Source organism: Lacerta agilis, chromosome 3 (assembly GCF_009819535.1).
Source record: "Lacerta agilis isolate rLacAgi1 chromosome 3, rLacAgi1.pri, whole genome shotgun sequence".
In the NCBI taxonomy this organism is placed as follows: domain Eukaryota; kingdom Metazoa; phylum Chordata; class Lepidosauria; order Squamata; family Lacertidae; genus Lacerta; species Lacerta agilis.
In genome coordinates this window covers 7,869,614-7,892,315 of record NC_046314.1, presented here as the reverse complement: position 1 = coordinate 7,892,315, position 22,702 = coordinate 7,869,614, and the positions used below count along the sequence as shown (strand labels likewise).

At 47.1% G+C, this 22,702-nt stretch overlaps 1 protein-coding gene and 1 long non-coding RNA gene across 4 annotated transcripts in view; one reads left to right on the top strand and one right to left on the bottom strand.

Moving 5' to 3' along the window:
• The window catches only part of WDFY2 (WD repeat and FYVE domain containing 2), a 44,661-nt gene extending 31,312 nt beyond the window's left edge, over positions 1-13,349 (bottom strand). Inside the window, exon 1 of the mRNA XM_033142740.1 lies at positions 13,192-13,349. Within this exon, the coding sequence (XP_032998631.1) occupies positions 13,192-13,334 (143 nt within the window). The 5' untranslated portion in view covers positions 13,335-13,349. The remainder of the gene's footprint in view (positions 1-13,191) is intronic.
• A 495-nt stretch (positions 13,350-13,844) lies between these two features.
• Positions 13,845-18,598, top strand: LOC117043251. 3 transcript variants are annotated; one of them, XR_004426167.1, is made up of 7 exons: positions 13,845-14,676; positions 14,779-14,913; positions 15,068-15,124; positions 15,205-15,272; positions 15,568-15,626; positions 16,800-16,847; positions 18,416-18,598. It is a non-coding gene; the product is annotated as an uncharacterized LOC117043251 (long non-coding RNA). The 3 variants fall into 3 exon arrangements; XR_004426168.1 differs by lacking the exon at positions 18,416-18,598 and having other exon boundaries at positions 13,845-13,939; positions 16,800-17,445; XR_004426166.1 differs by lacking the exon at positions 18,416-18,598 and having other exon boundaries at positions 16,800-17,445.
• Positions 18,599-22,702: the final 4,104 nt, after the last annotated feature.

Here is a 22,702-nt window from a genome sequence, read left to right as displayed (position 1 = left end):
GCCTCCCAAAATTTTCTGGGGTGTGTGCACGCAGGGAGAGTGGCAGGGGACACTTCCATCTGGCAAGCTGATGGGTTTGTAATGGCAGAATGTTAAATATATATTTCTATCTACAAATACTCCAAATGAAAAATGATTAAGATTTCCAAAGATGAAAATTTCCTTCCTAACTATCCAGGAAAAGTAAGCAAGAGTTCAGCATGAAAACACAGAAGCAATGGCGGTGCCTCTCAGCTACCCTATCCCCCAAAGGACCTCATCATGACGATTCTGTCGTTCCATGGTCTGTGACATCTCCTGAACCCAGAAGCAAGGTCCTGTTCTCTTACCTGTGGCATCCACAAGAAGAAAAAGGCACATCCTGAGCACACCTACTTCCAGCTCATTTAGCACACGGCAAGATACCTGGGTGCCCCACACCATTCAAGGAGAATTGTCATTTCAAATGTCACTTTTGAAGCATCGCTGGGAATCTCTCTGGTACGCAGTGAAGTGAAATCCCAAGAGCCACTTTCAGTCTGAATTAAAGCCTTTAGCAGGAGATGCACAGAACTGCCTCCCCACAGGATTAAGTCAGCTGTGAGCTGAGCTTTTTCTCCTTCATATTTGTTCCGCTGTCTGATCAGCAATAGTTTCCAACTCCTCTCTCCCTGCCTCTTCCCTCTTTTATTCTTCCCTTTTATTTTGGGAAGCTGCCCTTCTTATTCCATCTGTTTCACAAATGAACCCTAAACTCTAAAAGAACTATACAACTGACTTAATTGCAGGTGGCGCTGTGGGTTAAACCACAGAAGCCTAGGGCTTGCCGATCAGAAGGTCGGCGGTTCAAATCCCTGCCACGGGGTGAGCTCCCGTTGCTTGGTCCCAGCTCCTGCCCACCTAGCAGTTCGAAAGCACGTCAAAGTGCAAGTAGATAAATAGGTACCGCTCCGGTGGGAAGGTAAACGGCGTTTCCGTGCGCTGCTCTGGTTCGCCAGAAGCGGCTTTGTCATGCTGGCCACATGACCCAGAAGCTGTCTGCGGACAAACGCCGGCTCCCTCGGCCTATAGAGCGAGATGAGTGCCGCAACCCCAGAGTCGGACACGACTGGACCTGATGGTTTTACCTTTACTTAGACTAGGGTCTATGTGATCACAAACAAAGGTTTCTGTAGCAGAAAGGAAAATAGATTGTGACTGTATTGTGATCCTTTTTATTCAAATTCTGCTTTTAAAATTCAAACCCCAGTTCAAGTCTGACTGTGCTACGTACAACATTCTGCCTACACATCAACTTCATACTCTGCTGATTTTTAGTCGTCTTATTTATTTACTTTATTTACTTTTTATACATTTATCTTACAGCGTACATGAATTACATTGGTCCTGGTTGTTTGATGGTATCCTACCAGCTACGGCAATGGCTTAACTCTCCAAAAGGGCACGGTACAATGTGATGCTAACATCCAATACCAAGATGTAGGACTAGCTGGCTTGTGTGTTGAGCACGCTGCTTTTATGGAAGTGAGCCACAGGCAATTTACAATTGCCAGGGGCTACATGTGCTGTGTCAGGAAGATTTTGGGCATCACATGGCAAGACAGTCTCTCAAACAAAGATAGGCTCTCCCAAACCCACATTCCCAGCACGTTCACACTCCTGTCTCAGCGACGTCTACCCTGTCTTGCCCATGTCCACAGAATGGAATATGGCAGGATCCCCAAGGGAGATCTCCAGGGAGCTGGCTTCAGGCACCAAGTCTGTTGGCAGACCAACTCTGTGTTACAAAGGTGTCTGCAAACAAGACTTCAAGGCTGGCAATAACAACCATTGCCGTTTGAGAATCCCTTTGCAGACGACTCCAGCACCTGGAGACACTCAGTCAAGGTTGTGTATCTACAGCAGTGACCAGCAGAGGAATGACTGCTGGGAGGAGCGCAGAGAGAAGAAACGCCATGGTGCATCTGCAGCAGCACAATGAACACTTTCACCGGCCCCAGCTGCAACAAAACATGTCTCTCCCGTGTCTGTCTCTAAAGCCACAGCACGTATTGTAACCCCAGATGCAGAGTTGAGCAACGGCCATTGACTGTGGTGCGGGGGGCTCCTAGAGGGTTCTTCCCGGGGGACACTGTGTACGTCCGGAACTATGGGCCCAGACAGGGTTGGGTCCCAGGTACCATTGCCCGCTGTACAGGTCTGGTCTCCTACGAGGTAGGGTTGGAGGGGGGTCTGGTTTGGAAGAGACACCTTGACCAGATCAGAACCAGGACACCTCCGAACAGGGAACTTCAAGCGGAACCAGAGGACAGAGAAATGGGTACTTTGGGAGAATCTGTGCCCAGGCCAGGGTGGGAACCAGATGGGTTGCAGGTGACCGAGTTACCCCAGCAAGGTGACTTCAGGCCGGAGTCCTCAATGGTGCCATTGGCCATTACCCCTTCAGAGCTGGCCTCCCCACTTAGACCGCAGGCACCGGAGGAACCTCCTGGGTCACCCATTCGGGCACAGGAACCACGACGGTCCCAGCGGGAGCGGAAAAGGCCAGCACACTTTGATGACTATGTTTGTTCCTTTTGTTAGGAAGTTGGGGGGAGGAGTGTTATGTATTGGGTTTAACACATGTTATGATTCTAACCAATCGTAGAAGCGTAGGTGGACGAAAGTTCTAATGGCAAGCACTGTCAACTGTCAACTGCCAACTGGCAGTTCTTGTTGGGGCTTTCAGAGTGTGTTCTTGTTTTAATATGGGAGTGAGCTGTTGAATAAACGAAGTTACATTGGGCTTCTGACTTTTCCTGAATATTTAATATTGTCTCCTGAGACAGACGGATGCCGCCAACAACCATAGACACTTAACTACACTGCCATCTGGTTCCAAGAGAGCTCAGACAGTCCTGCCAAGTCAACAGTAGGAACCACTGCTCTTTCCTAGCTCCTCCCTGTGTCTACATAATGGGTGGTAAGCCTCCAGCCCTCAGGCCCATTTCATACAGGCAGCAAGGAGGGGGGAAACAAAGAAGGCAGTGGAGGTTTAGGATCAGAGTGTTCCATCTCCTAGATGGGCTACCTTTCCTTGTTGAGCTCCATCTGCCCCTCATTTCCCTCTATAGCATGTGCAGAAAGCGCCTTCTTGAACGCTGGACCCACTATTAGTCTCCTCCACTCAATCCGCCAGAGCCTTTCTTTGCGTGCAAGGAAAATCCCTAATACACAGAGGGTTTGAGACCCATCGGCTACCCCATTATGTGGATTATGCCAGCTATATTATCAAATTTAGTTTAACAACTTTTTCAGATTCCTCACAAAGCCTCCCACATTTTGGCACTGACCTCCTGCTTAGTACAGCACAATGACTTTTCTACAACCCTAAGCATTCAGGAAACAGATGCCACCATGGAGCAATCTTCCACGCTGCCCACCAGTTAACTCTCAAAAGGAAGCAAATTGTGATTTGGGAAAAAAGCTAAGACACAACTGAAGGTAATCAAGTTGTACTCAGAGTAAACCCACTGAAATAAACATAAGTAAGTTAGAGCCAGGGTGGATAAAAATCAATGATTTAAAAAAAAACACAAAAAATTGGATTGTTTTAAAATAAAATGCTTTTTGGGGAAAATATATTACCATCCAAACTAATATGAAAAGTTGTTATTCTAAAAATCTTCATCTACTTGCATATTAAAGTTATACCAGCAAGAATTAGTCTTTATGTAGAAAACTATGATTTAAATCAAGCCTTACTGACTAGTGATTTAAATCAAATCCACCCTGGTTAGAGCCTTTAATTTCAATGGATCTACACTGAGTAAAATCACCCAATGTTTGAAATTTGTCCTGAACCTGGCCACATCAGTCTTTCACATACCCAGGGATAATCACCAAAGGGATCTATGAATAAATGGAGAAAGTTTGTTATGCAACTTGAGATATTTGTATAGGCTGGATTACAAATCTATTTTTAAAAATCCTCTGAGATTACTGAAATTTAAGAATGATATACCAATAGATCAATTTCCAGAGAAAACAGGGCAATTTTTATTTAGCTTATTAAGCATGTGAACACATATAATGTTTTTTTCTGTGTTTAAGATGAGTTTTTTTATTATTAAATAACTATGCTTAAAATTTGGGGTCGTCTTATACACAGATAGTGCTGAGATGGGACATGCGATTGGTGGCTGCCGCAAGCAAGAGATTGTCATCAGTGTTCGGTGGGGTGAATGGGGGCTGCGGCAGAGCCGTCTCATCCATAGGGGCTGGTGGCGCGGTGCGCCAGGGCGCTGGGCCCCCCAGGGGCGCCCCCTCCCCAACCCGCCCCCGCCGGTGGGCGGGCGGGTGGGCGCTCGCGCGCCCGCGGGCGGATTGCAAGCCAGCTGCCCTCGCCTCCCCAAGCCCGAGCTGGAGCGCTGGAAAGGCGCGCAAAGCCCAGCGCCGCTCCAGCGCCACGGCCCTCATCCCCCGCTCGCCCACCCCCCTCCTGAGGGGCGGCCAGAGCGGGAGGGAGGCGAGCGGAGAGGCCGATCCCTCTTCCCTCTAAGACACAGCTCTTCCCCCTGCACATAGCTGCAGTGTGCAGCTTTCCTGCCTCTGCCTCAGGGTCTTACTGCCCACCCACTTGTCTTGTGTTTTCGGTTGCTGTGTTTGCTCAGATCGCGGCTAGGAATGAATTAGCAGCCGTGTCCTTTCCCCTTCCGTTGCTCAGCGTTTGCCGCGGCAGCAACTGACAGCTGCCTCCTCCTCCTCTTCGTGCTGAGAGAGAGAGCGTGCTGGCTTGGGGGGCGGGCGATAACTTTTGCTTTCCTTTCCTCCCTCCCCTTAAACCCCGCTCCTGCATCGTCTGACCTTCCAGACTCATCCTGGGGAGTCTGGCAAAAAGTTCTAGCCGATCCCTCAGCCCGTGGGCTCCTTACTGCTTCTCCTTTGGAGCCATCTGGGTAGCAGGAGTATATGGTGGGGAGGGTGCTGGGCGGATCTTTACACCCCACACCTCATATGCTAAAGATGGTCCTGGCTGGGTTGACAACTCTGGAAAAGGGGGGGGCGCCGGAGGAATCTTTGAACCAGGGCGCTAGATAAGCTTAAGACGGCCCTGGGCTGCGGCAAGGTGTGCTGCAGTAATCGGGCATGCGATTGTCAGCTGCTGGCGCCAAGTGGTCAGGCGATTGTTGGCTTCGTGGATGCGTGCGATTGGCATTGGTGGTCAGGCGGGTGAGTGACTGTTGGCAATCCCTCCCCCCAAAAGCTCAACAACTCTGTGCAATGTTCCCTCGTTTCCTCAATTTTGAGTCCCAAAAAACAGGGCTCGTGTTATACACGGGGGCATGTTATACATGGAAAAATATGGGTACTTTGAATAACTGGTCTGTAGGAAAACAAATCAGAGCTAAGTACAACCTCAAGATGCAAAGAAAAGATACCAAACAATACTGGTAAGGAAGGACTGAGCTCTCAGACAAGATCTAAGCTCACTTTTGCCAACAGTTCGTTTCAGAATGTCATACAGTACTGTGTTCTTAAAAAGGCATACATCAGAAGAACTTTGAGTTGTATCCGGAACAGACTTCCTCTCGTGCTAAGTTACTACTTCTTTACCCTGTAGTTCCCATGAACCCCCAAATCTGCTATGGGTGATTGGGAGAACCTGCAGAACAAGTTGGAGGTACAGAACAGCTTGTTCATCTAGGCCAGGTATGTCCAACCTGTCGATTGTGACAGGTTGATCGCCATGGTGCTTCAGGTGGGCCATTGGTTGTTGTTGGTTTTTTTTTTAAAAAAAAGCTGAATAGCTTTGGGCATTCCCCTCTTTAAAAAGCTCAATGGCAATGGGTAGATCACTGCCAGTTTTTAAATACTGGGAGTAGATCGCAGACTCTTGGGAGTTGGACGTGCCCAATCTAGGCTGTTGATGAGACGTCAAACGCAATCCTGGCACCTGGGCATCTTCAGCTGGTTGCAAGTGGCCAACAGCAAAATGTGGATGGCAAATTTTGAATGTTGGTTATGATCAAAATTAGATTCACATCAAAGAAGGGGTTCAAAGTCTTATCTTAACAGGGCACATGAGATGGCTCAATAGCAGGCAACATTTCTTCAGTATTACCAAATCTGACATTTTTATAATATGCCTTCATCTTTCATTAAGAGATTATATGAGTTTTAAAATATTTATCTCAGCTAGCTACCAACCAATCAAAGAGAAATTTGAATGTGATTTATAAAATTATCAACTTGCTTTTTTAAATGACCATTGCTAATTGTCAACTTGGGAATTCTTATCAACCAAGATGGGAACTAGGCCTGTTAGTCCAATGAACCTAATTTTTTTTTACTATAGCTGTGGTTTCCAAACTGCAGTCTGCAAAATTCATTCAGGTGGTCTTTCGCATTTCTATAAAAAATACAATTATACAATTAAAAACCATACAGCACCTAGCACAGTGCGTTACCCTTGCTACAGCAGGCAGAAAAACCCTTTTACATGAGGGAAATATAGCTTAACAAGTCTTCTCATTCAGATTGGTTGTATTTTTTGTACAAAAGGATGTTATCATAATTCAGTGTGTTTACAACATCTTGTTAGTCTACTAGTGTGGAAAGTGTTTAAGACAGTAGTTTTATGATTCTTTGATTCTGTACTTGGGAACCTGCTAAGGGTAGATTTGGTAGGTTATGTACCTATGAAACAACCTGCCCAAACCAGGTGCCCTCCAGATTTTTTGGACTACAAGTCCCTTCAGCCCCAAACAACCTTTGTAGGTCAAAACACCTGAACGGGCACCATGCTGGGGAAGCTCAAACGCCACAGTTTAACAGTATCTTCATTAGGCCTAACAGAAAAAGTCAAAAAACATTTTGCAAGCTTTTAGAACTCTTCGTTTGGCCAGAAATTACACTAAGTAGGGAACCACAGGGTGAAAAAAAGCTTAGAAAATCAAGGTGATTTTAATCTGTTTTAGTATTTTAACTGTTGTATGTTGTATGATGTATTAATTTTTCTAGATTTTCTTGTTTTAATTTTTTGTAAACCGCTTTGAGTTGCCTTTTTTTAAAACAACCAAACTTTGTATAAACGTTATGAAATAAAGAAAATAAATAATAATAATAATAATAATAATAGTATAATTATTATAATAATGTAGAAAAATTAGGCTAGATATTGTAACTATGAAATCAGACAAAATGGAGACCGCAGGCTGAGGCACCCATCCTGTCTTGTCTGTGCTTCTTAGATCATATTTTGGCTCATAAAAGGATTTAATTCTACACTGGGCACAGAAATATCACCTCATAACTATAGACCAATTCAGTTCCATGCAGCTCTGGAGAAAGAGTGATTACGGAGATCATTTTGTTACTGAAAACACTGATTGTTCTATGCATTTTTGGCTTACGTCAGCATAATACTGTCAACAGTTGAACACAAATCTGTTCTTTCACTGAGACATTCTAGAAGGGAAAAAGCTATTGGTAATAAGAAGAGTTTTGCTTTTCTTTTTTTTTACAGAAACCAGGAACTAAATTGAAATAATATAATGCCTTTACAATGTGTTCCATAGGTGGAGAATCAAGCCAGTTTCAGAAAACCAAATCACCAGATGATGTTGAAGTTACAGTCCCTTATTTGCACAAACATTTCTTAAAAAGCTTGACCAGAAAACCGATGAAAAACTATAGGACTTGAATCCCCAAAATAAGCTCTGTTCTAATTCCATATCTATTGTCTCCTTTACTGGGATGTGTTGTCTTCAAGGTCTACGATAGCTTTCACTGATCAAATTGCCATACTTGGGTAATGCTACTAAATGTGATGAACCCAGGTTTGGACAACAGGACAAGCCGTGGATTTTGGTTTGTTGCTTGCAGAGACAGTGGAAGTGGGGACTTCTGAGCAAGTTAAGTTAAACATTAACCATGGTTCATTGTGACATGCCAAGGCAGACGGTTTAAGATGTCACACAACAGAGAACTGACAAAACAAACTTTATGACTCTGCCTTGGTTGCTTTATTCTGCAATTAATGCTGAAGGAAGAATAGAAAGGCATTCATTACCCCTAAGTTTAGCAAAGTTCTCCAATACAAACAGGGCTAGGTAAAGGTAAAGGGACCCCTGACCATTAGGTCCAGTTGTGTCCGACTCTGGGCTTGCGGCGCTCATCTCGCTTTACTGGCCAAGGGAGTCGGCGTACAGCTGGGTCATGTGGCCAGCATGTCTAAGCCGCTTCTGGAGAACCAGAGCAGCGCACGGAAACGCCATTTACCTTCCCACCGGAGCGGTACCTATTTATCTACTTGCACTTTGACGTGCTTTCGAACTGCTAGGTGGGCAGGAGCAGGGACCGAGCAACGGGAGCTCACCCCGTTGCGGGGATTCGAACCGCCGACCTTCTGATCAGCAAGCCCTAGGCTCTGTGGTTTAACCCACAGCGCCACCCGTGTCCACAAACAGAGCTACTTAAGGTCATTAAAGAAGGCCCTAAATTTTTCACAAACTTGAAAATGATCAAATACTGTATTAGATTATACACATATAACCCAGAGCCAGCAACCATATGCACCTAAATCAAAGTGACAAAGCCTTCCTATTCAAGGCCAATGACCATCACTGGGGTCCTCCTGACCTAGTTAAGGCATCAAATTTTACTTCAGTTACATTCACAAGCAGCACCAAAGTGCAAAATACATTTCTGCAAACAGAGAAGCTGAATAGCAGTATTCAATGCAACTGTAACCCAGACTAGGAAGAATCATGTAGCAAGCTGCTTCCATTCTCATGTAGGCCAAGGACAGCCAATGTATTGTACAGGCAGAGGGGTGGGGTGTCTGTGTACAGGCACCCTTGAACAAAAGCACGAGGGGCCATATTGCTCCTCAACTCATCAGAAAAGCCATGTAATAAACTTGGATCTGAGTGACTTTCTCTCATGCTATGTTGCTACTCAATTCCTGATTCAGCAGTCTCATGGCAAGGCCACTCCCCAAAGCAGAGCACAATTCACATGTGCTGGGATGTGCACCAAAATGGACTAGATTGAGGCATGCTTATCGAAAAGGTGAAACGTTATTGCACTATTGCCCCTCAGGACAGTCAACACAGTGTCTCCTTTTCAAAGTTTCAGCCTTGCATAAATTTGGGCCTTAGGTATCTTATTAGCCTAGCCAAAAAAATAAATAAAAAATCATTCCAAGGAAGATGCTTTAGAACCACGTGATTTTTTTAGTAACGACTCATCAAGCCCACATTCTTTGTAATTATAATACACACACCCAGCTACAAATCCAAACTTGACTGCTCAGCTGTGCAAAAAGTAGTCATCATGATATGGCATCTTGTAACTTACCGGTAACCACCGAGGGCAAGGCTTTGAATTAACATCATGAAAACAGAGCAGCATGCTCTCAGTGGACAGGGTTTCCTGAATCTGCAAATCTAAGAACCGACTGCCCAAAAGGCAGAACAGCTGCTGTATTACAAAGCTGTGAGTGTATCCCCAGATAGAAAAGGCAGCCTATGAGACCCAAACTAACCCCTGATCTGTCAGAGAAAGGTGCATTATTTTCAAGCTTTGTGCATTAGGAAGGTACTGTGTGAAGCTCTAAGAGATCATGTACCTCAAAGAAACAACACTCCAAGAAAGTTTGTGAACCTCCACACTACAAAACCTGTCTTAACTACAGACATCATGAAACATTAAAGCATTAGTGCAGTGACACAAAACTAGCATATGTCCTTTGCAACTGAGCTTTTACATCCGTAACCACTGCTGAAAACTACCTACACATTATTTTGAAATATTGTGCTCATAGACCCAAAATATTTATTAGCCTGATTAAGTGGTGCATTTTTTTTCAATTCACAACACACTTCTGTGGCTAATACAGATTAAAGATAAAATGAGGTTGGTTTTTGACAGGCCGGGGTAATAAACTAAAATAAGAAAGCCAACCACAAGAATGAATTATTTTTCAGCAACTTTTCCAAATGAAAAGTTATATTTTAATGCCTCAGATAGCAGGCTGCTTAGGAAGGTAATTTATAGATGCCTTTTGGAAAGTAATTAAATACCTGAGAAGATAACAATGTTAACACCACAATAATGATAGCACCTCCAGAATGTGTTCAGCAATTGTCACATTACCAGTCACTGGGCTGCCCAAATATTTAACGATAACGCAATTCAAGCACATTGGTGCACTGAAAAAAGAGTGATATGCAAATAGAAACTATGTCTATAATTTTTTCCACTATACAGTGGTACCTCTGGTTACGTACTTAATTCGTTCCGGAGGTCCGTTCTTAACCTGAAACTGTTCTTAACCTGAAGCACCACTTTAGCTAATGGGACCTCCTGCTGCCACTGCGCCGCCAGAGCAGAATTTCTATTCTTATCCTGAAGCAAAGTTCTTAACCTGAAGCGTTATTTCTGGGTTAGCGGAGTATGTAACCTGAAGCGTATGTAACCTGATGCGTATGTAACCTGAAGCATATGTAACCCGAGGTACCACTGTATTGTACAGTTGTACCTCGGGTTATGTACACTCCGGGCTGTGTACTTTTCGGGTTACGAACTCCACTAACCCGGAAGCGCAACCCGAAGCGCATGCAATCCGTGCATGCGCAAAAGTTGAATTTTTGTTTTTGATTTTTTGGTTTGTGCATGCGCAGAATGAATTATTCAGGTTACGTCCTTTTCGGGTTATGTACTGCAACCTGGAACGAATTAAGGACGTAACCTGGGGTACCACTGTATTACACTTCTGATGGAAAAGCCCCAGACAGATTATTATCTAACAGCTGAGTGAGCACAGATGCTAGAATACTCTCAGTTCAACTTCTAGGCTGAAAAAGAACTTTGTCATTTTGGCTAAGATTAAAACACCACACAGGCCCTAGGGAGAGTGAGAGCTTCATGGGGAAGCTGGGGACTAGAAAGAGATCACAGGAGATAGTAAAATGAAGGGGTGGAGAGGCCAGAGGCAAGGTGGCCAGTGGAAGCATGCAGCAAGGCAATGGACTGAAAAAAGAGGAACACGGGAGAAGAGCTGGAAAGTGAGACTTGAGGAAAAGCACAGAACGGACAGAGAAACGGGAAGAAGGCTCCAGTGAGAGAAGGAACTTTGGAGAACATGACAAGCTGCATTGCACCATACCACAGACAACATTTCAAGTTGCAATCTCCAAGTTTCCACTTAGCTGACACATACATTTATCCTACCAGCAAAAAAAATATAGGATGTATAACAGAGTTCTGAAGAAACAATGACTGCGGGAGCTGGAGGAGAAAAGTGCAAATGGCACCAAACCTCACAGAATAGCAAGCTTTGCAAGCGCCTGTCTCATGAACATTGCAAGCACATGCATGAAAGTACAATTTGTCATCTCCTACTTATTTTAAAAGAACACTGTTGGAAGAGGGCTGTTTTAAGTAGAGAATGAGCAGGGAAAGCCCCCCACCCTCCATACCCTTCTTCTGCACTAACAGATTCCTCCCTCTCAAGCTATTCCCAGTTTGTTTCCACACTCTACCCTCACAAACATGGGTTCAGCACTGCACAGAGGCAGAAGCAGTTGGGGCTAGATAGGAATGGCCAACCTAGCAGTTCGAAAGCACATCAAAGTGCAAGTAGATAAATAGGGACCGCTCCAGCGGGAAGGTAAACGGCGTTTCCGTGCGCTGCTCTGGTTCGCCAGAAGCGGCTTTGTCATCCTGGCCACATGACCCGGAAGCTGTCTGCGGACAAACGCCAGCTCCCTTGGCCTATAGAGCGAGATGAGCGCCGCAACCCCAGAGTCGGACACGACTGGACCTGATGGTCAGGGGTCCCTTTACGTTTACGAATGGAGAAGTGGCAGGCAGAGAAAGGCTAAAACAGCCCTCAAACTGCTTCTTTTTCCTAAACTGGCCCATCTCAAGCAGCTTTTTTCCGTTTTAAAGAAGCAGTGATCAGGGCCTTGTTATGTATCCACATGCAATGGTAATTGATCCTGACAAAACTACTACCTGTACAACTAACAGTTATGCAGGTAAGGAAGTTTGCCTGTCGTGGCTTCTCCTGGGACTGCAGTACTCAGCAACCTAGGAAGGGCAATGCAGGCCATCAGACAATGTGCGAAGGTGGTGAGATTAAATGTCACGTATTGATTTGAACCAGCCAGCCAACTGCTTGGCTCCAGGTTTCTAGGGGGAGTATTATTGCTGTGCTAGAAGACAAGATACACAAGCAGGTAAACCAATACTATTTTTTGCTTCTGTGTTGCACCTCTGAGAACGTACAAGCCTTTCAACTTTCCTGGGAGTCCATATCAAAAATACCCAAGAAAGGAAGAGCTCAGTCAAGTGCAGAATCCAAATGGATCTTCTCAATTTTGCGCCCCCTTCACTTGGCGCTCTGTGCGAGGCAACAGCCTGAAGCAGCTTAAATCTGGAGCTGCCCCCCACATACCAAGCTGCCTTATATGGAGTCAAACAACTACACTCCCCAGCAGCAATGGCTCTCCAGGGATGGAGATGGGAGCTTGGCCCACACTCAACACCAGGTGCTGAACCTGAGGCCCTCTGCATGGAAAGCAGACACTCCATCCACAGAGCCTGGTTTACATTGGCCCCCCACCAACAGCGCTGGACCAGGGGGTGCAAAAATTGTGCCTCTCCCCTCTTGCTCAGAGTAGTTAGGGAACCCACCTGCCCACACAACCTGTGCAGTTGCAATGGGGGAAGCAAAGCAACGCTTGAGAATGGAGTGCGAGAGGCTGGGGGCGTCCCAAATGGTAGTGTCTCCTCAGGGGAAGAATCCAGCTGCTGGTGGGGGCCGATACAGGAGAACAGACCCGACCCATGTGGCCGGGGAGGAGGGGAGTCACTGGCAGAGAGCCAAAGGGGACCCAAAGCCAACATCTTGAGTTTCTTGTCCATGGTCTCTCCGGGGGAGGGCATGCTGACCCCCCCCCTTGCCAAGGGAGCCTAGGGGCGCCTCTTCGTGGCCCCGACAGCCATCCCACCCCAGACCGAGGCGCCTCTGGAACGGGCTGCCTCATGAAGCGCTGCCGCCTCGGAGGGAGCCCGGCTGTGGCCCCTGCGGCCAGGCTGCGCGTCTCCGTCCCGCTTGGGCTCCCCTGGAGCCTCCCGCTTCGCCGGGAGAGGCGCGCCCTGGGTCCCCTCCGGGAGCCTGACGCCCTCGGCCCCGGTGCCCTGCGCCAAGTCCCTGCTCACCTGTCCTCCGACACGCTGAGGAAGCCGTCCTCCTTGGGCACCAGGGCCGCCATGGTCACGGCGTGGTCCGGAGAGCCCTCCACCTGGCCGAGCAGCAGTGGCCGGCGGCGGAGCGGGGATGAGGGAAGCGCCGGCGCCGCCATAAGAGGACCTAGGGGCGGAGAGCGCAGAGCCGGATTCCTCCCGAAGATGCAGCGGCTGCTGCTTTGGGAACCAGGAGCTGGCTGGCCCTACCCGACCACGCCACGCATGCGCGCTGCGACGGAGGAGGCGGACGCAGAGGGGAGGGGTGGCGCCCAAGGGAGGCGGGGCTAAGGGCTTTCCAACGCCACCGCCGGCTCTCGAGCGCCTCTTTGAAGGCCATTTGGAGTCCATTTCTCTCTTCTCCCTTTGCAGCGCGCATGCGTTTGGGGCCGGGCCGGCTGCTGGTTCCCGAAGCAGCAGCATCTGTGGGGAGGAATCCGGCTTGGCTCTCTCCGCCCCTTGGCCCCCTATGGCAGTGATGGCCAAACTTGGCGCTCCAGCTGCTTTGGGACTACAACTCCCATCGTGCTTAGCTAACAGGACCAGCGGTCAGGGGATGATGGGAATTGTAGTCCCAAAACTGCTGGAGGGCCAAGTTTGGCCATCATTGCCCTATGGCGTCCCCGGCGCTTCCCTGCTCCTGCTGGGCCAGGTGGAGTCTGGCTCTCCGGACCCCTCCGTGACCCGGGGCGGCTCTGGTGCTTCCTCGTCGTCTCGGAGGAAGGTGAGCCGGAGGGACGGGGCGCAGGCTGGGCAAGAAGGGCCCCCAGGGGAGGCGCACTTCTCCCGGGACACGCTCCAGGGAGCCCGAGGGGGACGGAGACGCCGTCAGAGGCAGCGCGCCAGTTCCAGGGGCGCCTCCTCGACCGGGGGAGAGTGGGCTGTTTTGGCCAGGACACCTGCGATCGGCATCGCCCCCCTCCCAGAGACCATGGACAAGGCACTCAAAGGGGCTTGGGGGCCCCTTTGGCTCTCTTCGCCCCCCCCCCCCCGTGTTGTAACGGCCCCCACCAACGGCTGGAATCTTCCCCATTCTAAAGCGCTGCTTTGGTGCCTTCCTTGCAACTGCAGATTTTGGGGTTCATGGGAATAATAATAATAATAGAATAGGACATTTCTATTTTCATGGGAGAAATATTGGATGGTATGGGACAGGTATAGGAGATCGCTAGTGCTCAGTAAGTGCAGGAACAACTACAGCTGGAATCCAAAGGAATAGGCACATTTTGCATATTTATAAAAAGTGGAACATGGAATAAAAGTCATATGAGTAAACTTAGTCGTGTCACTTAAGAGGAGCAGGGCTGGTGGCTACTGGTTTTCTCAGGGCCCAGGTTGCCGCACCGCCAGGTTCATTGTGACACCTGCCTCTGCTGGGTCATTGGTCGCCAGAGCTCTAGAAGGTCTGGGGATCTCCTATGCTTGGATCATTCCGTGATTGAGAGAGAAGCGAGAAGCCATGTAAGTTCTTTCAGCATCTAAGTTATTTGATAGAGAATTCATCTTGAGCATAGAGGCGTTACAGAGCACTAACAGTGAGCCCCATTTCGCTTTCTTTTCTAGGCTGTCCAGACTCAGAAAAGTGTTTTCCTGATTGGGAAGAAAGAACAGAATTTCCCCTCTCCCAGAGACCTCCCCTTGCCCACCCCTTCACCCTCGGCATCCCCCTCTGGACGCCTCTTTGAGAGGACACAAAAGGTAAGACCCTTCAGCATATAGATACTGATTTCAGAATAATATTAGTCCCTAAGGTCTCTAACTGAGGCCTATTTTGAGGTTCAGAAAAATCACATGTGGCTCTTTGTTTCCCTGTGGGCTCTGCATACCTTCTCCTTTCCTCATGTGGAGAAAGATGGCAGAAGAACTCCTTCATTGGAGGAACTCAAGAAAAACCCAGGACAACATGAAGGTAATTTCCAAGAATATGTTCAGTGTACTGTATATAAGAAAGTCTCTCTAACTGCCAGCCTTCTCTTCTTTTCCTTTCAGAAGATCTAATCGTAGAAGACCTTGAGGAAGAGCAGGAAGAGAATGTGAGCAGTGGCTCTTACTCCTAGGTAAGTTCAGTTAGGATTTAACCCCTGGTAAATCAGTTTTCAGCCAGTGGTCATTCATTCTACCCTACCCTTATTTACTTCCCCCCTCTGCGCTATTTTAGCCTTATGGTTATAAACTGGCCATTCATAAATATGGATTGTATGAATCTACAAAAATGTATGAATATGCAAAACGTCTGAGGTCTAATATACGTCCCTAAGGTTACTTAGGAAAGGTCTCTCTGTAACTGTCTGAGGCCTGTTTTGAGGTTCAGAAAAATAAAAATATCCCATGTGGCTCTTTGTTTCCCTGTAGGCTTTGTAGACCTCCTGCCATCCTGATCTGGAGGAAGAAACACCCAGGACGATATGAAGGTAATGTCTACTTCCAAGGATATGTTCAGGGTATATAAGAAAGTCCCTGAAACAGTTATAATTGGCGGGGGCGTGGCTGGGTGGAGAGATGTTGGGGTTGGCGGTTGCTTCAAGATGGTGGATGGGGCTGCTCACTGGACTCCTTTTTCATGCAGAGATGGGCCACAAGAAGTCGAATACAGTGGTGCCTCGCAAGACGAAATCAATTCGTTCCGCAATACTTTTCGTCTTGCGAGGCACCGTTTCCCATAGGAACGCATTAAAATTTAATTAATGCGTTCCTATGGGGAAAAAGTCCGGGGGCGCCGGTCGGAAGGGGCGCCGGCCAGCACCGGAGCCGCGCGGCGCCGCGTTTTAAGGCTGCAGCGAGCGAACTGTTCACCCGCTGCAGCTTTAAAATGCGCCGTAGCTAAAAAGGCTTACCTTTTGGCTCCGGTGGTGGTGGGGGTTTCCGCGTCGCGTCCGCCATTTTGGATCGACTGCGCATGTCTGAGTCGATCCAAAATGGCGGATGCGACGCGGAAAACACCCCCCCCCCACCGGAGCCAAAAGGTAAGCCTTTTTAGCTACGGCGCGATGCCTCGTTTTAAAGCTGCAGCGCTCGCTGCAGCCTTAAAACGCGGCTCCGGCGGCTCACAGTGGTACCTCGCCAGACGAATTCGTCTTGCGAAAAACAGCCATAGACGAATTCGTCTCGCGAGTCAACTAAAAACTCGCAAAACCCTTTTGTTTTGCGAGTTTTTCGTTGTGCGAGGCATTCGTCTTGCGGGGTACCACTGTATTGTGGACATGCTGAGGGAGTGGTTGCTAACACCCAACCCCCTTAGGCAGATGGGCAACATGCGAGGGCTGGGCTACCTGCTGCAGGACCCACTAGCATTGGCAAGGTACAGCCAGAAGCTCCCGGAAACACTAAGGGAGCTAATTGAGTTGATGAGGAGCACGAAGCCCGAACATCGCGAGGCAGCGGCCATATTGGCAGGAAGATTTTGAGTGATGCCTGGAACGGATCGATAAGAGAGGAGACAGGAATTTGGGTGTTTTCCTGTACAGGTACTTTGCATATACAAGTGTGATTGTCTGTATAGCCTTGTTTTGAATAAAGTCATTTAACTTGGGGGGGAGGGGAACAGTTATAATTGCTAGCCTTCTCTTCTTTCTTTGGGGCTCAAGGGAGCACATTGGCCCAACTGCAGCATGCTATGGGATACAGCACTCATGGTAAGGCAACCTTCTGAGAAACAGCTTTTCGGTGAGCAGTGCATGCTGTTGTGAACTTCACCTTACAGCTTGGACTGTCCTGGGGGGGAAAGCATATAAAAACAAAACAAGATCCTGCCCCCTAACATAAATCCTGGCTCTCCCCATGAGCAGGAGGTCTGAAGGGTGCAAGATATTAAGGAGGAACACTGCATCAGTTCAAACTATTATTCATTCCATGAAATGGTCTTCTAACTTCAGCGAGTCTAACAGGACTGCAACTCAGATAAATGAGTGGTTTCCCACAAGCAGTGGAGGTAAAGTGACAATGCAGTACTTTAGCCCCAGAACTTTGAGATGTAAACTAAACAGACTGCAGGACACCTTCTTTCTGGAACCCAGGTTGATAAGAAGCACATGGGGAGACATTGCAAGAAAAGGGAGCAGCTGCTGTCACGGTAGGAACAAGAGAAGCTGCCTTCTACTGAGTCAGACCATTGGTCCATCTAGCTCAGTATTGTCTGCAGTGGTCAGCAGCCCCTTTCCATGGTTTTAGGCAAGATTCTCTCCCACCTGGAGATGTCAGGGGCTGAACCTGGGAGCTTCTGAATGCAAGCAGATGATTTTGGGTGAAATTCTGACCACGTGGGTTAGGGATTTTTTAGTCTGGAGAAGTCTGTTGGGAACAGTTTAATCAGTTGTATGACCTTTATTCAAATGGCCTGTGAAACCAAACTGTCAGGTAAAGAAAACAATTCCATGAGAATTAATGAGTTGTGTTGATAAAATTTGCCTCCCCCCCTTCCCCTTTGATAAGGCCTGAGACTCTTAATCTCAAGGTTGTGGGTTTGAACCCCACATTGGGCAAAAGTTTCCTGCACTGCAGGGGTTAGACTAAATGACCCTCGTGGTCCGTTCCAACTCGAACAGTTCCCTGATTCTGCGTACACATTTGTTGCATGCATGTGTTATGCTTTTTGGATGCTCATGTAAAACACTTTGCATGGGCACGTCTAAAAAATGTGCAAAAAGGCAACCAGATAACTGTGCTTTTTTGCTTCCAAACAGGGCCTGATAATATCTATTGACTATGTAGCTTGCAAGTATCTTGCTGTTTCTGGACTCCTGTGTCAAAGCCAAGGCATGCTTTTGAGATGCATTTCCTATTTTCTTATGACCTCCCCCCTCTAAAAATAATTCACCTTTGAAGTCTTTCCTGGTCTCCCCCTGGATTAGTCAGAGGTTTGGTTAATAAAAACCCCTTCTACTTCTGTTCTTGCCGTGCTTGATTTGCTCTTTCTGTTCTTGCCGTGCTTGATTTGCTCTTTAGGTAGTCTCTGAATGGTACTGTTGAAAGGCTGCCTGGTAGAATTAAAGTTTGTGCCTAAGCCTGTGTCATTTCTGCTCCTGGCTGCGTTGAGACTGTGTGGGGTGGCCAAGCAAACCCTGGCTCAGAAAGGGTGCAGCTCATGGGGATCGGAAGGTCAGAAAATTGTAATAATAGCCTGAAATGATACAGGAAAACACTGTTCATTGTTCTTTCTGGTATCTGCTGTTTCCCCTTATCTTATGCTCCTTTTTCTGTATAGGACTCATCAGCCCGGGAATGTAGCCCATCTAAGGAGAAAGAAGACTCTGATCCTAGACCCCCACTGCCTTGTGGGACATCTTCGGGAGAAGAAGCAAACCCTACATAAAAATGAGCTCTTAAAAGCTCTTGACGAGTAAATAATAAATAAGTTGTTTTCCCCATTAATTGTATAAATCAAGACATAAGGTCTCCACTAACGGTCCATCCTTTACCTGGGATTCTATGGGGGGGGGGGGTCCACACGATACACCATTGAGAAAAGAATATATATTATATTACATTGCCTTTCGCAAAACTATTGCTTCATTCACAGTTTTGGAGAGACAGACATCAGTGTACTCTTGCCATGTGGTGGGAATACTCTACTTATGCTGATAGTTGTCTGCACTCTGCAATTTTTGCAGAAGGGCAGAAAAATCATAGAATTAAGTATTATGCTAACTTATTACGGATTGCTGAGCCAGACCAGAGTCTGGTGATGTAATGCCTCAGAATTCCACCAGAGAGCTAGGGCCTTTCTCTGATTGGCTACCAAGACAGCCAGCTGGGGAGGGGTGGAGCCTGATTGGTCTAAGGAATTTTGCAAAATACTGTGCAATCCTGACATTTTTTTTCAGGCTGCTTTTTCAGTGACACATCACTTACACCAGGGGTCAGCAAAGAAGCGATTTCAGGCAACTGGACATGCACAGATGCCATTTCCGGTATCTGCGCATGCACAGAGGCGATTTCCAGTGCCACTCGGAGAGTCCTCGTGCTGCGCTGCACTGCTTTAGTGCAGCGGGCTGGGGACTCGCCAAGCGAGCGGCTCTGTTCACGGGCGGCTCGGGGGCCGGTAAAACGGTCTTCTTGGGCCGCATTCGGCCCATAGGCCGCACATTGCAACCCCTGGCTTAGACATTTGTGGCATATTTTTCTAGTTTTGAATATTTTGAATGAATTTTTGGTTAGTGAATAAAATCCTGTCTCTTTCCCAAACCTAACTTCATTCAGTGACATTTGCATTCTGATACTTACTGGTATTAAAAGCAATTCAAGTATTTTCACCTTTCTCAAATATCCAATATATCCATATCCTGCTTTTCAATTACCGGTATCTATGGTCGAAAAATATTATAAATTATTATTAAACTATGTATCAGTGACCTGTTTGTTAAATGTTATAATTGACATTCATTCCCACAAATCCTCTGGGAAGAAGCCAGTGAAGGAGCCATGGCTTGACCAGAACACATTTCAGCTTTTAATTTTCCCTCCTCTTTGCTTTCTCAAACACCTGACATTCTTTTGCCAGCTGGATTACAGGCAATTTCCTCTCCACAAACCCAGTAGTCACTCTTAGTGTACATTACTGATACCATTAGCAATGCGGCCGCTCTGTGGTGTGGAGAATGGTAACATTATTGAGGAAGGCCGTCTGTAATTGGAGCCTTAATTTGCCTCTATTATCCGTAACTGCATTCAGTTCATTTTCAGGCTTTCTTTTATAACAATTTTTATTGAGAATTTTCAACATAAGATACAATAAAAACCAAACTAATCTAAAATAAAAAAGAAAGAAAATAATAATAGAAAAGTCAGGAAGAATGAAAAAAACAATGTGTATATATAATATTAAGCCCTCTATCACTATAGGTAAAGGTAAAGGGACCAGTGGTTTAGGAAGGATGGGGTGATGGGGGCGCTGAGCTCCGGCTTCCACCCTGGGGGGGGGGCGTGACACTCTGCGCTGCCCCCCCGCAAGTGTGACTCCCAAGGAAGGGGTGCCGGGCGAATGCGCACCCCGCCTGGACTGATCAGCAAGCCCTAGGCTCTGTGGTTTAACCCACAGCACCACCCGCATCCCGCCATTAGATGTCAGCAAATGAACATTTGATTTGATCAATATCCTTTAGTATTTTGGCTGGGAAAGTTTGGTTAGAGGAAGCTGCTGATGTGATATAAAGGATTTTCTCGTTGTTTCCAGTTGCTTCAGACTAGAGAATGGAAGGTAGTTGTCACTGTTTTTGCAATTGCAATAAAAGACAGCTCATGAGAAATAGCCTGCGTATAAATGCATGAATAAAATTTGGCAGCAACAGCTGAGGTTTTCAGCAAGAAGATCCTATGTTACACAACAGCATAGGTAAGCCAGTCCAGAGAGAGGACCTGGCAAGAACAGGAAATGACTCCGTGCCACAGGTGAGTATGAAGGAAGGGCAATAGTTGTGTACACGAGAAACTGTTGCGAGAGGTTTTGGGTTACCGGCTCCAAAAGGCATGTATGGATGTTTGCTTACTGTGAGCAGTTGTAGCATATTCCTTCGTGGCACTGTTATAAGGTCCCAGAGTCTTCAAACTAGGGACTTTGGGAGCAAACTCAAGGCATCTTGCCCTGCGTGCCACTGGGGCAGCTCATGGGGCAAAGGAAACCAGCTGTCACTCACACAGGCGAGGTGTGATGGCCTCCAGTCAATGATATTGGCAATCTGGAGTATAGGAGAAAAATTAAAGTGACGAGGAGGAAAAAGGTAAGTGAAATGCTTGAGCCTGCCACTGTCAAAGTGCTAAGACAGTGAAAAGGAGGAGGAAGTTATGTGGGTTCAAGCAAGGGCATTGTAAAAACTCCTTGTCAACTTGGCTCAAGTCTTGTGTGTAAGGCGAGGAAGTGGAACAGGTAAGTTGCATTTTGAGTCACTTTTGCAACAGGGCTGCTGGTTAGAGACCCTGCAAGGGCTCTTGCGCTCTAAGAGTTGCACGGAGGGTGTGTGACTTTCCTTTCTCTCTCTCCCTGCCCACTCTCTGCAGTGCTGCGATGGCCCTCCCAGAACAGGTGTGCCTGGCATCTTTCAGCAGCAGACAAAGACATTTGCATTTGCCCAGAGGCTTAAGTTTGTACAGTTATTAAGAGGGCCAACCCAAATGGCACCAAACAGCAAGCATGCTTTACTCTTCATCAGGCTGGATGTTCAACACACAGCAGGAGTTGGGAGGTGAGGGGAGAGAAACAACAAGGCGTCAACAGTCACACTATTGTTTTGTATTTTTGTCCCTCCCCGCTGCCCCAACCCCAAACTTCTTTTCTGTGTAGCACCCAGCCCAATGAGCCCCCAAAAGGGGCACCTGCATAATCTAGGGTTGCCGGGGGTTGGCCTAGAATGACCCTTCCAACTCTACACCTCAGAGACATTCCCTGACTATGGATTTGGGACCTTTTCTCTAGGAATATAAAGGGGGAGAGGGGGATGCCTGAAGGCAGCTGCTGTGAGGAGCGCACAGCCACCCGCTCAATGTAATGAGAAGCAGAGGCTGCAGCCGAGCGCTGCCCAACACACAAACGGCAAAGGCAACCGCAATTCCACGGAAGCCGGCAAAGCACCCAGAAGCAAGGCTGGATCCCAGCAAACAGGGCTTCCGAAGTCAGGCCAGTGCCACCCCCCAAATACTCGGCTGTCCCTTCCCGCTAGCCCAACCAGGAAGTAAATCTCAGCAAGCGCCCGACGTCGTAAGGCTTCTTTGCTCCGCCACGAGACGATTCGTGCCGCTACGATGGATGGTCCCGATTCTGCGTTGACACCGCGTGCAGAAGCGAGGATCATGCTGTACTTCTTTCCCAAACCAAAGTTGGCTTGAAACGAGCTTTAGAGAAATTTAATGACCAATGTAACATTGAATTGTTAACAATTAATTTTTCTAAAACGAAAATTGTTCGCTTTGGCCGCTCTTTCAGGAAAAACAATTGGAATATGAAGGAATGTCATAGATCGAATTAAGAACTTCCAATATTTAGGCATAACCTTCTCCTACAATGCCAAATTTTCAGCACATCTGACCGCATCAGCCACTTCAGCAGAGAGAAGTGCAAATGCCATCCTCAGACTATTCAGAAGGAAAGGTGCTGGCTTCCTTCCTATGGCCTTGAAGCTTTTCAAGCAAAATCTTTGGCCCAACTTTTGTATGGCTCACAAATTGGTCTCTCTGCCAACCTTAAGATTCTCGAAACGGTCCAATCAAAATTTCTTAGATCCCTACTTGGTACCCTAAGAGTACTCCCAATGTAATATTAAGACAAGAGGCAGGATTCCCCAGAGTTGAATTAAAAGTCTGGGAACGGGCAATATTCCTATGGTTGAAAATTCATTATAACCCAAAGGGAATGTTACCTCACTTTCTGGCTGCAGTCCCTTATCCACCTTGGCTTACGCAAATTGTCAACAAGATCAAACAAATTGGCCTAAACCCTGAATATCTCTGTAGTGGACCCTTGAATAAGGCAAAACATCTAACCGCTGGACCAAATCACATC